This window comes from Drosophila teissieri, unplaced genomic scaffold (genome assembly GCF_016746235.2).
Source record: "Drosophila teissieri strain GT53w unplaced genomic scaffold, Prin_Dtei_1.1 Segkk118_quiver_pilon_scaf, whole genome shotgun sequence".
NCBI lineage: Eukaryota > Metazoa > Arthropoda > Insecta > Diptera > Drosophilidae > Drosophila > Drosophila teissieri.
The window spans coordinates 1365426-1381314 of NW_025224987.1; the positions used below are offsets into that span (position 1 = coordinate 1365426).

A 15889-nucleotide genomic window follows, 5' to 3' on the forward strand; every position below is an offset into this window, starting at 1 on the left:
AGGACTTTTGAACGTATTAGAGAAGACATACAAATACTTATTTGGTACATTAGACGAAGATGACAGGGACGAGCTAGAGGAAAAAATTAATAACATGTCAGAAGGCTCCGTGAAAACCCATGATCTAAACATGATTATCGATGTAATCAACAGCGGAATAGACATAATTAATAAGCTCAAGGTGGAAAAAGAAGAGAACCATCAAATTTCGATACTGATATTTAACCTACAGCAGTTTACAGAATACATAGAAGATATCGAGTTAGGTATGCAGTTAACCAGATTAGGAATCTTTAACCCAAAATTACTAAAACACGATTATTTGAAACACGTAAATTCGGAGAAAATGCTAAAGATAAAAACATCAACTTGGCTCAAGACAGACACGAATGAAATTTTTAATATATCCCACGTTCCTAGCGCGGTCACTAACGTTCCGATATTTCAATATTCCAATCAAATCAGAGTAATTATCAGAGTTCAGTTTGAGGCCTAATCAAGAATAAATATTGTAATCATTCAGTAAAATAAAATTATATTTTTTTTTACATATGAGTATTGTGATTATTTAATTATATATACTTTACTGTTATACTGGTACATACTTTTCCAGAAATCTAGTATACCCTTTTACTTTACGAGAAACGGGTATAAAAATAATCCTCCTGAACAAACACCCTTTGAATGTATATAGTATTTCCTTACCTCCAAGAAAACAAATATTTGAAAATATTTTGCATAGACCAATAATTTATTTAATTTCACAGGATTTAGTAACATTTTAAAGTGAGCAAAAAATGTTAATAAAACCGGACTACAGAAGAATGTTAATTACTATATATGTATGTAAGAGGTATGTTTTAATTTTAATTTTTTATAACATCTTCGTCTGAAACGTTAATAAAGAAAGTTAATAATACGATTTTCTTGTGCTTTTACATGAACGTAACTTATGAATTATGTAAGCGACAATGTAGTAAGAATAATTTTGACTGTTTATAACCACTTACTAAGCGTGCAATTTTAACAAATACTCCATGTTTTATGTAGTGCCTGGTCGATAAAGCCATGAAATAATTCAATTGTTAATAAAGAATTACATTTAATTTAACCTGTACATACATTTTCAATCAATGTGCTTAAAGTATACTTTTAAACTGTTAAATAAAACAACGAATATCTAACACTAACTACTACTTTTAAATAAGTAAATTTCAACTATTTTATAATGATCTTTTCTATTTATAATGTATATAGGTCGTAACGAGTCGGATCGACGACTATATGATATCTCAAAATTCTGAATGTCTAATCTCTTCTCGTGGGCAGACAGGCGAACTTGGCCACTCAGCTAGTGATCTTCAATTACGACCTTACGGGTTCGCAACGCTTCCTTCTACCTTTTACACACTTTTCAACGGACCAATCTCTTTTAATCGACATCTATACAATTTAATGCGAGTTAAACTTAAAACCATTGAACCGTTCAAATTGCAAGGGCTAACGGTGGTTCCCATCTAATTTAATTTATGTACATATATATATTTTATAGAGGTGTCTTTACTACAAAACCACTGAAAATTTGGGACTAATTATGGTAAGACAAAAAATAAATACACTTGAAAATATTCGAATACCATGATATGCAAAATTTGAGATATAAGCTACTGAATGGCAATATTTATTTATTTATTATTATTATTTATATATTTGTTATAAAAACTTTTTTAAACTTTTCGTTCTCAAACTTTTGATCACCGCGATGTGCATACTCGGTATTGTATGAACAAACGTTAAACATCTTTTTATTAAAGAACGTCATCTGTATAAGAACTAAGGCAACTGGCTATATCGACTCGTCTAAAATGTCAGAAAACACTAAAAAATCAAATTATTACATCCCTTGGAGATGCATAACAAAATTTAAGTAGTTTGGATAACTTTACACTACTAAATAATACGCATCTTAAAATACTAATGGATATTTTGGATTAAAACATGAAATATTCGTATCTTTCAAACAGTGGTTTCACAATTCTGATGATTCTGTATACCTTAAAAATAAACAGTTCCTATTATTTTTTGATTTGACATTTCCAATAAAAATAAGGTTCTGCAAATACTGTGTGGCTCTTTTTTCGAAAGGTTTTCAGTTTTATATAACTTTTTGGAGCACATAGGGGGCTGAAATGACGAAATGAAGCCTCGGTCGCACACGTACGAATATATTGAAATATGTATTTATCGCATAATCTTTTTACTTTAACAGTTGATGTGCCCTTTGATTAGCAACTGCTATCCGCGCTTCATTAGATTCACCCTGAAAGAAAAACAAGTAGCATTTTAGAAAATATGGTACGTAAATAACTTTTTATATATATTTATATGATATCAATAGAGCAATAGTTTTAAGCATTGTTTGGTACCAAAAAAAAAAATCGAAAAGGTATTTCGTGTGTCTATCCCCTCACCTTTTCTTAAAGGTTACCAAAGACTCTGCAAATCGTATAACCCCTAATGCTTCAGAACTGTATATATAGATTTTCAAAATCTTTTAAAAAATACTTTTGCTTTGTGATAGTTAATAGATAGATAGATATGAGAGATAATAGGATAAAGGGTATTATAGTAAGAAAATAACACTGTGTAGGGGTCATGCAACTCATAGTTGGATCTACAATGATTACATATTAGTTGTACGTATCTGCTTAGAACAGAGAAGTTTAGCCGACTAATCAAGTTCACCGCAAATATGAATACAAATAAAGACCGTTCCCAGCTTCGTTCTAAAGTTAGCTAGGGAAGGTAAATTAATTAGAATTAGTCTAATTAAATAATAAGCTTATATAAGGTTTCATCCCAATGTAGGCGCCGTAAGAATTTTGTTTACCGATTTATCGAGTAACCTCGATAGTGTGGACTCCTAGACTCCAAACAGGTGATTCATATTCAAGAATCGGACGGTAAAAACTTTTTTTGCGCTTAGTGCTAACGAAATATTAAACCGTTTTGGATTATGTGCGATTTGAACTTACAACGGTTAAAATAGTTCTTTTACTGAGCATTAGAATATAATCAAGCACTTAAATATTTAGAAAAGATACACTGAGAACCGGTATCTTTAAATATTCCATAAAGTCTAGATTTTACGTTTATTAGGTGTGTCAACTCTTTATTAATCCAAGGTGGTTTGTTGGAGATAGAGTTAAAACAATGATTTAATTGCGGTATACAAAATTTTTGTGGCATCTGCCATTTTGTTGCAAGAATAAATATAGTTTAAAATTATAGTTTAGAAGACGGCGAGCAATATAACAGCACCTACTACAAACAGAGATATCGGAAAATGACAGCTTTACGCGTATGAAATCTACATTATCAAAAAGTGAGGGTAGACCTAACTGCAATGAAGACACGACTTCCACGCCTGAACAGACGATCATGCCTATATATTGAGTACATACCTCTAAATACTTCAGAGTTAAGTATCTCCTTCTTTAACCCAGTTTCTGTAATCACATTGATATGGAAAAGGTTATCAGAATACAATTTGGTGAGCTTGCTGCGCAAGCCTCTAGAATTTTGATAGGTAATTGTTGGACTAGTGGGACTGAAGAGGAAGAATTTGAACAGGAGGATGGTGCATTGGTCTGGCCACATGAGTACATTTAATTCGATGTTATCTTCGAACTCTTTCAGAACCATACTATCCGGCCAAAATTCTTCAGAATAGATGGTCGAAAATAACTCATTAGTGACAATTATTTTGAAATATGAAATTTCCCTGGTACAAGAGAAATTAATATTTGCCACTTTATTTTATCGGCTTTTGTTTTGTCTTGTATATAAGACAATACATCTGATGATGTTTGATCAGGAAAAAGCCAAGAGATTTTGGCACTTCAGGTTGTGTATTTGAAAAGCCAAGTTGTGCCGGTAGTTTGGAATCCATCTTCTTTTGTGGTGGTAAATTAATCGGGACAGGTGGAATCACTAGTTGAGAAACCAGAGCACACAAATCAAAATCTCTAGCAATCCCAAATTGGACTCGATCCGCAACTGATTGATCGAATTGCTCCGTCTTTTTTTTTTGGTTCCCGATCTTAGCACCATTTGAGGATCTTTGCGATAGACAATTGATCAGCTGTGAAGTCCTGTTTTTTTGGTGATTACTTTAATAGCTTAAGGCTATTAAACTTCGGATTTAGCCCGGAAAAAGATCATCAGCTCGACGAAATCTATATGATGCCACGCCAAAACTGCTGAACCGTCCTATTAGGCCATTTAAATAATTTCACCTCGTTCGCAACCCCTAGGCAAGCATCACAACAGTATTTTGGATTTGTGCACTTAGGGCATCACTTGCTTGACCAGCGCACTTAGTGTGCAGCATTTTATCATACAGCCAAATATTTAAACAAATAATTATTAGCTGGCAAAAATCCTCCATCTGAACCCTCCACTAGGGCGCCGCCTGGGCAATTCGTACTGCATTATCCCGGACCACGGGTAATGCATTGCTACTTGCTCCGTTCGCGGTAATGCAGTGTCTAGCTAAGGCAACGGTTCAATTCCTTCCGCTCGAAAAGCAGGAGGAAATGAACCATTTGCCATGGGCGGAGATGCCTGGCGGTTAGGCATAAAACGCAAGTAGTTGGTTTCCCGGAAAACTAACCAAGGGTTCATAAACAACTCAACTCGGGCTGGGATGTCAGCCCAAACGTCGGTGGAAGGCGTGACTGCTACCACCGGCGGGCACGGAGGGGAGCAATCCTCTCTTCGTGTCGCCAGCGGTCACACCTCTGATTTGACGGGAGCAGGTCATGTCAGTTGCAATGCTACTGCCACAACAACAACGACTCAAGGGAGGCTAAGCCGCTCAGGTGCCATAGTTCGGACCTGGAGAGCGTGCAGCTCTCTTAAAAAGAGGAGGAAATCTTCCTCGCTCGCCGAAACCAGGCACCTGCTCCCCGCGCAGGGACGGGCCGAAGCGTTCAAGCGAGGGGATGAAGGCTAAGGCGCAATACAAAGCCGCCCTTCACATCCTGAGCCGGGAAAAGCCGCCCTATCCCCACAGGAAAAGGCAAAGCTAACCTGGGCCGAGCAAAGAGTCGCAGAGGGTCGGCTGCACTTCGCCAACCTTCCCAACATGGCATCAACGGGCGGATTCGCAAACAAGGTGGAGGAGTCGCTTGCCAACAAGAGGCAACGCTCAACTGAGAACGCCAATAAGGACGCACCGGGGAGCAAGCGGCGACGCGGGCCGAAGGAGGCAGGCCCTCCCCCCCCAGAAAGCGAAGAAGCCCGAGAAGAGGCTAAAAGTCAGTGAGGCGACCAAACGACACTTGATCGTGGCACTCATTGACAGAAGCGATGAAGCCGGCAAGATGACCGAGCCGCGGTGGAAGTTGGTGCATGCGCGACTCGTTGAGTCATTGTTTGCACGGATGGAGGAAGCTCCTGAGGCCTCCATGCCCACATTTGACGGTGCCGGGTGGCTGAACGGGGTCAAAATCCTGAAGTGCATGGATGACCCGACGAGAACGAGAGAAAGTGGCTGACGCAAACGGTCTGCCAATTGGAGGCCCCATCCTCCCCATACTCCTAGGAGGGGGGCTATAGTGCAGTCCTCCAGATAAATAGGGAGGCAGAGGACATCCTCTATCCGAGGTACGGGAAGATGGCGTGAGGCATGGGGAGCGTGTACCTGCGTCTCAAAAAACGCCATCCCGGGGATGAGGATGCTGACACCCTGAAGGCAGGCAAAGTGGAGAAGGACCTAGGTCTGAAAACCATTGCGGAAGCCGCCCAGTTACTTTCGCTGAACGAGGCGGACGAGGAGGACGGTGACTTGACGTTCACAGTCAACTCGTCGAATGTCATCTCCATTCGACGAGTTGACTGTGAACGTACCCAGTACCCATGCCACTGAGGGTGCTGCAGCTCAATCTTCATAAACTTTTTACTATCAACTAACCTATGCATAGCTAACGTGGGGGAAGAGCATACCTTTGTATGGGACCTACCTCCTTGAACGTGCTAGACCTAACACTCGTAAGGGGACAAAGTACTATGGTTTCAGAATGGAGAGTCCTTGAGAGACCATCTTTCTCAGATCATAAGTACATAGAGTGCTAGACCTAACACTCTTAAGGGGACAAAGTACTATGGTTTCAGAATGGAGAGTCCTTGAGAGACCATCTTTCTCAGATCATAAGTACATACAATACCTATGCGTATTCGAACACTCTCCCAAACCAATCCCTTTCAGAAACCCCCGGAACACTAACTGGGGGAAATTCAAGAAGACAATCTTGACACGACTCGCGACTGGCCCGGGCCTAGTAAAATCCGCTGAAGACATAGAAAAGTCCCTAAAGACCCTCTCCAGGGAATTATTAGATGCGCAACGTGCAGCATGCCCGACATCTAGAGCCAGGAAGAGGACCAGGCCACCCTGGTGGAATGGTAATCTTTCGATTCTACGCAATAACCAATTATAATGATATAATCAATGGGGAATACAAGATCCTACTCAGGGATTACAAGAAGGAAATACGCAGAACACAAAGAAGCTCGTTGAGAAACTTCTGCTCCAATATCGAGACGGCCCCAGAAACAGCTAGACTCAGGAAGTTGCTATCGAAGCAGCCAACTATACAGAGTTAGCTCAAACGCGTTGACGGACAGTGGACTGAGGGCAGCAAAGAGGCCCTAACAGCACTAATGCATGCTCACTTCCCAGGATGTACCGAGATGTACCGGGCACGCCGCAAGGCGGGGTCCTGTCGCCTCTCCTTTGGAATCTGGTGGTAAATGACCTGATCAAGAGATTCGAGAGGAAGACCCCAAAGATAACAGCCTATGCTGACGACGTAAGCATAATTATCACGGGAGTCTGTCCATCGACACTCAGCTCGATTATGGAATCAACAGTCATTCTCTTCACCAAGAGATACAAGGTGCCGCTATGGATCCCCCCGAAGATTAACTCAACCAGGCTAACCCCGAAGACACAGGTCAAGTACCTCGGAATTGTTTTAGACAGCAAGCTGACATGGATGCCCAATGTACTAGAGAGGGTGAAAAAGGCCAACATAGCGCTATATGCATCCAAGAAGATGCTTAACAGCACATGAGGCCTCTCACCCACTCTAATGCACTGGATTTACATCTCGGTTGTGCGTCCAACTCTGATGTATGGAGTCTTAGTGTGGTGGCAGGCTATGGAAAAGAAGACTTACAACAAGCTCATGGAGAGAACCCAGCGGCAGGCACTGCTCTGCATAACAGGCGCGCTGAGATCAACCCCCACAAAAGCACTCGAAACTATAATTGGAGTTGATCCCCTAGACATCCACGCGCAAATGATTGCAGGATAGGCTGCACAACGCCTAGTTGCATCAGGGAATATGTCTCTACAAGGAATCTGGCATAGTTCAATTGGTCGAGACATGAGCAGTATATCTGACTACATGGTCACCAGAACGTGCACGACCACGTCAGTGAGGATCTACTGGGTTCCCAGCCAACAGGGCATCGATGGTAAGGAAGGCGTTGGACTGGCGAATGAAAGATCAGAAAACGTTCCTGACTTTCTTAGAACGCTCCAAAGCATACTGGAAACACGGGACGACACACGAGCCAAAAGCAGATGGAGGAGAACATCCACCACCTGCAAAATTTCAAAAATCATGGTCAAAGAGCGCAACGCAAAACTCAGTCCCTACGTGCTGCATCTTCCAAGGAAAGACTGCAGACTGTTATTAGGAATTCTTACAGGTCACTGCCTAGCTGCGGCACACTCAGTCAAACTGGGCATTACCGACAACGCCAAATGCCGGAAATGTGATGAATTCGAGGCAATCGAAACCTTGGAGCATCTCATTTGCAAGTGTCCGGCCTTAACAAGGGCAAGAATAAACTACCTAGGCGCTCCGGTTCTGGCATCGCTAGAAGATGCCTCCAGGAAGAAGCCAGGCGAACTACTTGCCTTCGCAAAAAATACCTCGATCCTAAAAGATTTCGAAAACCGCGAAAACATTCTCTAGGTCCATAAAGTAACATGTAACGAACTGATTTACTTGGTCTGCTCGCTACGGAATACGTGCGGCTAGCTCAGTAGAGTTTGTGCGTTCGTCCCACCAAATTTATAGAATAACGTGATCACCCGGTTACCAGTAATAACACTCGCAGTTTCGTTCTCGGGTCTTTATTTGAGCTCAGTTTACAATGTATTTCAATTGTCCGGACGCCTCTGCTCTCTCGTCGTGGCCTCGGATGTTCGCCTGGTATTGCCGCTGACGCGCGAGAAGGAAGGTCGAGGGCTTAGGGAAGCGTCACCGTTCCCAGACTAGGGTGAACAATTGGTGGGGCTCTCAAAGGCATACGCCTCGCTAGCCACAACCTCTTGTCCCTTGCTCTGTCCCGCCCGGTCCCGCCAGACGCTTGTTCAGTTCCTTCCGACGCACCGCGCTATCGCCCGGATACGCCGAAGTCACTGTAGCAAGACGCCCAGTGAAAGACGAACGTTCCACCCTACCTTTTCTCTTCTGCCGGTGCGGTCGGACCTGGGTGTCCTGCTCGGCGGCCTGGTTCCACTGTCTTACCGCCTTCGTCGTCCTGGGTGGCGCGGACCTTCGTTGGGCGCTCGTCGCGTGGGCTGGGAATTGTTGTCGTACGCAGACTCACGGAAGCTCACGGCTGTGATCCCCAAGGCAAACGCCTGTGGAACAGCAACGCGTCAACCCCATGTCTGGTTCGGGCTGGTGGCGCCGGTACCACGCCTGCTTGGATTGCACGGACACACCAGGCTATCGCCTGATTCAAGCACGCGATCTCCTACACAGTCCACCGGGTCTACACCACAATCCCTGCCGCTTCCTCGGGTGCCCGCTTAGGTCTGGCCTCTCCTGTTGTTTGCCTCCTGGCTACTCGTGCTTCGTCGTTTGGACCTCAGCTACCTGCGTCTCAGTTCGGAGACCTTCTCGTCCCGAACGTCTTGACGTAGCGATCTTGCTCCTTGGTGACTATCACGGTCGTAGCTCCTCTGCTGACTTCGTTCTAACGTTGTTGACTCGTACACTTGCTTTCCTTGACTGTCGGTCCTGCTTCCAGCGCTCGGCCTGTTTATATAGGCCTCCTCTAACGGTTTATCCCTTTGGTCTCCAGTCTCCGGATCCAAAGTCCATGATTTTACCGTTGGCCCGGTCCAAAGTTCGATTTGTCCCTTTAATTGCCTTCCGACCTAACCTAACCTAACCTATGTCATAATTCATATGAAATAAATATAAGTAAATATTTTATTTTAATATTTACACATAAACAATACCTTGTGCAAATCATACAAATTTATTTAAGGTGTAAGACTTGATAAAATCACTGATGTTGGTGACTGCGTTGTATGAGCAGCAAACATTTGTCTGCAATATTTAGAAAGGTTAAATGCAGTTAACATTAAAAGTAATTCCGGTGGTAACGCAAGATTGCATATATGTATAAGGAATTATATTTGGCGCGTACATAGCCAAGCCACACTGCTACAGCTTATTTTCTTTGCGCTAATCTTCCCGCTGAAAGCGAATTTCTATACTGCCATCAATATAGAAAAAATGATTAAAGCGAGAAATTTTATGACATTTTCGTAATTCTAAAATACTAAAATTGGGGGGGGATTTCAAAGCACCTCGCTGAGATTTATTTGGGTAGATTTTTATTATGTATCAACTACGGTCATAGATAACCATCCTGGCCTTACAAACATAGCTTCAGCATCTACGGCCAATACTAGACCAACATTACTGCTGTTATTGCCTCCAATATTACTGAATGTTTGCTCATTTTTAGCATTGACATTTGCAGATGGATCTAGTTTCCTTGCCTCGCTTTTTTCCTTTATTGATCAAGTTGGACTTCTTCGATGGATTTCAATGGCCGTCAACCAATCGTCGTATTAAGAGATCATCCATTATAACTCTAGCTCATTAATGCAATACTTCATACTAGTCGGGCTCTTCCTAGCATAATTCGATCCCAATTATGGAATCGACAATTTGGAGCTGATTAGGAATCTCTGTACTATTGTTTTATTGCACGGTCTCCTGTTGGCACTGGGAAAGAGTTTATTGAATTGAGACGCCTATTCCTCAGCGAACCAGGGGGAACCATCAATTGGTGTTTTATTTCTCCTCGATCCCCTCACTTTGGTGCGATGAAAGCGGCCCAGCATAATTTTTACCGTGATGTGGGCTTTCATGTATGACCTGCAATGAAATTACACCCTTCTTTGCCACAAATCGCTTAAATTTCAGAAAGTCCTGCCGATTTCGAAGTTTTACCGACAGCGCATTTTATTAAGGTGGGCTGCCTTCGTCGTTTATCAAGCCCGATTACTTGGTCCTTGTGGATAATTTTGCCACCAACGAAGCGTCCCTTTACTTATGCTTTTTAATGGCCCGCTTTTAAGAGAATGAGGATGTAGTCATCTATGTAGAGAAGCTGCGGGAGCATCTAAGCTCGCGCTTGCACTTTTGGATTAGCGCTCCACAATAAAGTCTCTTAATTCATTCGCTTTCGTAACCTACGCATATGTGTATCGATGCTAATTCTCGCTCTAAACAACTAAAATAAAATTTATTTATTCGAAATCGCTACATTGATAAACGTCGACTTTTTCTTAAAAGAAGCTAATATAAAGGCTTATTAGCCCAAAAAAACCTTTCTTTTGTCATCAAAATACGCTTTCCAGAGCGTAAAACTCTCTTTAAGGCTTTCGAAATTTCTGAACCTTATTAAAATGGTTGTTATCAATCATGCTGAACTTGAAAAAGCTTTACATAGTTTACACTTTCTTAGGAGAAGTGCAATCTTGGACTTCTATGTTAAAGCAATGGGAGTAACAGCGCAGGTGCCTTTTTTCTAATTTTGTACAGGCTTTTAATTGACTTAGTTAAAGAGACAAAGAGGCGTATTTTCGTAAGCGTGAGTGCGTAGTGGAAGATAGAAGCGGTTCTGTGGATAGGTGGAACTTCGAATCGAATCATATAGTAGGAGTCCGTTGTTCTGTCCATTATTCCAAATGGGCAACAAATCTGATAGTTTACAAACTTATTAACAAAAGTTAACTCCAAAAGTTAACTCTCACAAATATCGATTCAAAAAACTAAATAATTCTTCTTTATAAACTATCAAAACGTTTGTAGCATACTGGGCAAACTTTGTAGAATGCATGTTAAAATAGTTATTTTGACTACAACATTTCGGTAGGTACCAGGTTTTTAAAACAGTTAAATCAGATTTAGGCCTCCGGATAGATTTCCCCTATATAATATATAAATTATTTGTTTCTTTCCGGAATACGGCTTAATATTTTTTAATTATTATTATCTTCTCTTATATTCCGAAACATGCAACGCTTGGTTAAAATTCAGTCATATCTATATCTTGTCTACTATCATCCGATTCAAATGTTCTTGTACCAACGAGACCCAGCGAGTTTGTTCAGCATCTCAACGACTTCTCGCTTTAACAAATAAATTTCATTCTTAATTGTTTAAGTATGGCTTTGGATGTGGTATTTGCATCTGTGTTCTCTAATGAGTCTAAGAAATTAAATCTAGTAATTGCTCACTTTCCAACATCCAACACTTAAAATCCTTTTAGAAGTTTCTGCTTCCTTAGTAGTGGCATCTGATATGCCTTTGGAATGCTATAGTTGTTTTAGAAAGCTGACTCTTGTAACAAGCACCTTATTTATCTGCTTTTGACTGGTTCTTTATAAATTTAAAGGAACAAGACTCTGACGAGTCTATGAGCGATTCAAAATTTCGTCACCCAAATCACATCAAGTTTAACATAATAATATCCTGCTTCTCTTCTCACTTATGTCCATTACACTAGTTCAATGGAACACATTTTCTATAGGAAACTCATCTAAGTGCCTGCCTAACTTATATAGCTTTCCCTAAGTAATTTACTGTGTATTTCTATAACTTTATCTTTAATTCCTATGCCAAGCAAGGTGTCAGCATTTACGTCCGTAAAGATATTTCGCACAGGCCCATAACAATAAATCGCAGTACATGCTCTTTAGGTATTGAACTCCTAATACTACCCAATGTTTGTAGTTTTAATACATATCTCCAACTCAATTCGTAGCAGCCAACGAACTTCTTAATATAGTGGATCTTACTACCAAGCCAATCCTATATGTTCATGATTTCCAATGTGACGGTCGCCCTCATGTCACTCTAGAGGGCCTCAAATTGAAGAAGTCATAAACAAATCAGTCTTAACTGTCCTCAATGACAGCTCTGCTACCCATCATTCCACTTCTAACTCTTCCACGTCTATTGATCTTACATAAGCCTCCGCATCACTATTCCCTTTCTGTGGTCAGTAAAAGACTCTGTATGGGAGTGATCACTATCCTAGTTACAGAAATCTATTTTCAAGCAAATTATTAAAACATACCTCCACCATCAAAATTTAAGACGGATAAAGCCAATTGGGATTTGTACCAGACCAAATGCAAAATTAGCTTTAGTTTTCCTGTAACCAACGATTTAAATTTGTTCGCCGCCAAATAAATAAAAGGTATTAAAGCGGTAGCCAACGTAGCAATCCGCAAACCAAGCCCTCTCTACGTCCACGAACCGTTGCTTGGTGGATCCAAACGCTCCAAGAACTAAGGCAACAAAACAAACTCTTTGGCATGCATTTCCTAGAGAATCTTATATTTGAAATCTATGGTCATCAGAGGATTCCTTTATGGAATCCGGAAGGGCAGGTCAAGTGGATGGTATTTTTGGAGTCTTCTGCGCTGTAGGCTGTTGTCAAGGAGGCTAATTGCTAGATGGTTCTGGTGGTTCTCCAGCTTCTCCAGGTACCTACTACTAGCTTTCCTGGATTCCTCAGCAACACTTTTCACTTTGAGGTCCCTTTTGATCGTTGTGTTTCTCACGTAGTAGGACCGTTGAGAAAAAATCTGAGGAAGCGGCATTCTGCTCTCTGTAACCTTTTGATGTTTGTATAGGAGGCAGTTCCCCACAGCTCAATACCATATGTCCAAGCCGGCTTTATGATGGCTTTGTAGAGCAGTAGCTTGTTTGTAATGGGTAGCGTGCTTCGTCTGCCCAGGAGCCAGGTCATTGAGCGGCATTTGTGCCTCATGAGCTTTACTTTCTCCCTATGTGATCCTTCCACGTGAGACGCTTGTCCAGGGTTAGTCCCAGGTACTTGGCCTTCGCAGTAGTCGTTGATATGGACAGGTGGACAGTGGCCTGGTCTGAGCGAGCTGAACATGATTCAGCCATGGCTGAAAAAGTGGAACATCACCATAAACGCTGACAAATCCACCTATGCCTAATAGGTAACTCCTCGAATTGCCTCAGAACAATAAAATATAAAAATGTAGAGCTACCTCACTCTGTAGACATTAACGACGATTTTGTAAACTTTTGGTCGGACTACTCTAAGGACGACAATTTATCCCACCAATACAAGACCCGTAAAGAAGATATCCCGTCTCAGGAATACAATCCCACTAAACTGTCCGCCTCTAATTTCGCTCTTAGTGAGCTTAAATATGCCCTTCAGTATGCAAAAGGGAAAAAAATAGGCCGAATTTCATATCCAATGCTTCAGCAGTTACCCCTCGAAGCTAAATACCTCCTATTAGAAATGCACAAGAAAATGATCGCTCGGGGCTCCTACTCCAATGTGGGAAAGCCGCCATTATTATTCCAGTTTTAAAACCTAATAAACCAACCCACGAAATAACATTCTTTAGACCCATTTTCCTACTTCCATGTTTAAGCAAAACCCTTAAAAAAATGTTAACCAAAAGAATTATGTGGTTTATTACCAGCCCCCAACAAACAGCCTTTAAACAACAACATAACACTCTTAACTCCTTTTAGCATCTCCAACATTAGGCACCTGACGCCCTTTCCACCAAAAATTATGTTACCATACTGGCAACTGATTTTGAATGGGCATTCGATACGTATGGGTGCATACAGTATTGAATAAACTTTCACGGTGGGGGGTAGATTAAAAGACCTTCAACTTGGCGAAGATTTCATATTCAACCGTTCAATCCGGGTAAGATAAAAAGCACACTCTATCTAAATTCTATACTCTCCACAATGGCATCCCCCTCTCTGTTGTATTGTTCATGACTGCCTTCCAGTCCTTTAATAAAGTTATACTTATACTAAGATATATACAAATTAAACTTTTAATTTACGCGAACGATGTCATAATTTTAAGCAATTGTAAAAATACTACTACATAATAGGTTTAATTATCTATTACGTAATTTTCCCTTCCGTTTTGGGTTTCTGGTGTGATTAGTGTTTTTGGTGTTCTACATTACACATTTTGCACTCGCTTATTATATTTTGAAATAATTTTTGGTAATTTAGAAAATAATAGTAATAGACGCACAAGACTCCGCAATTTTATATTCATTTTTGCCTAAGTCCTATACATAATTTAAACAATAAGTCACAAAAAAAAATGTTAGTAATAAAAAATAGATGAAATAAGTTTGGTGTCTCATTAATGAAAAATTTATGTAAAAAAGTATAATCCCTAAAGAATTAATGAACCGGTTATGTAAGTTTTTTTTTTAACTATTGATGAAAGTTGATGATTAGAACGATGCATTACCCGTTAAAATGCGCGCAAAAATTGGTGATTAAAAGCGACATTTTGCGCTTTTTATACCCGTTACTCGTAGAGTAAAAGGGTATACTAGATTCGTTGAAAAGTATGTAACAAGCAGAAGGAAGCGTTTATATATTATAAAGTATATATATTCTTGATCAGGATCAGTAGCCGAGTCGATCTGGCCATGTCCGTCTGTCCGTTCGTCTGTCTGTCCGTATGAACGTCGAGATCTCAGGAACTAGGAAAAGCTAGAAAGTTATGAAGACTCTAGAGACATAGACGTAGCGCAAGTTTGTCGATTCACCTTGCCACGCCCACTATAACGCCCACAAACCGCCCAAAACTGCCACGCCCACACTTTTAAAAAATGCTTTGATATTTTTTCATTTTGGTATTAGTTTTGTAAACATTGTGACACAAGGGTGCGATGTGAAAGATCATTTGGATTATAGACGTGGATTGACCTGTAAGACGACGACCGGAAATGTAAGACTGGCGGGGGTCACAACCAAAAAGTGCACGTAACGGCGATCAATCCCGTGTTGTCAGTTTTTAACTGAAGGACGTCGTCCCTCCTTTAACTTATGTTTTGCAGTTTAAGAGGAAAGTAGCCGTAAAATGAAGTTTTCGTAAATATCTTTTCAATTCCTCAGGGCAAACAAACAATACAAATTTATAATTTCATCAGTACTAAGAACTGTGCATTTTCTTTTTCAATTTAAAATCATAAACCTCCTAAAAATATTCTTAGTCAGGATCAAAAGCCAAGTTGATCTGGCCATGTCCTTCTGTCTGTCCATTTGTCCGTCCGTATAAACGTTAAATTAGACATTCTAGTGACGCCCAAGCAGCGCAATTTTGTTTTAGAATTTTGCCACGTCAACTCTAACACCCACACGCCAACCAAAACCGCATCGCCCACACTTTTAAAAAATATCTTACCCCAGTAACAGAACTTAAATTCAACCCCTTACCGTAAAAAACACTATCATAAATCATTCCTGATTAGAATATAAGACTTTTGTCGTTAGTCTCATGTTGAATTTTTCGAATAACTTTTGATAAAGCTTGCAACTCTATTTGGCTTTCAACGGAATGTATTATAGGAAATTTTTCCTTAGTTTGAACCAATCTTCTCAGTCATGAAATTTAAAATATACAATTGTAGATCTTATTGAAATCCAAACCCTTTTCTGGGTATAGGAAATTTGTCAGC

General features: G+C 40.6%; 1 protein-coding gene across 3 annotated transcripts in view; it reads right to left on the reverse strand.

The window, feature by feature from the left end:
* Positions 1-789: 789 nt before the first annotated feature.
* The window catches only part of LOC122625487 (synaptosomal-associated protein 25), a 288237-nt gene continuing 273137 nt past the window's right edge, over positions 790-15889 (reverse strand). For 2 of the 3 annotated variants that reach the window (XM_043805581.1, XM_043805580.1), the window contains exon 8: positions 791-2320. In XM_043805581.1, coding sequence (XP_043661516.1) covers positions 2258-2320 — 63 coding nt within the window. In that variant the 3' untranslated portion in view covers positions 791-2257. Of the gene's footprint in view, positions 2321-15889 lie in introns of all 3 variants that reach the window. The other variant, XM_043805583.1, reaches the window with a different exon arrangement.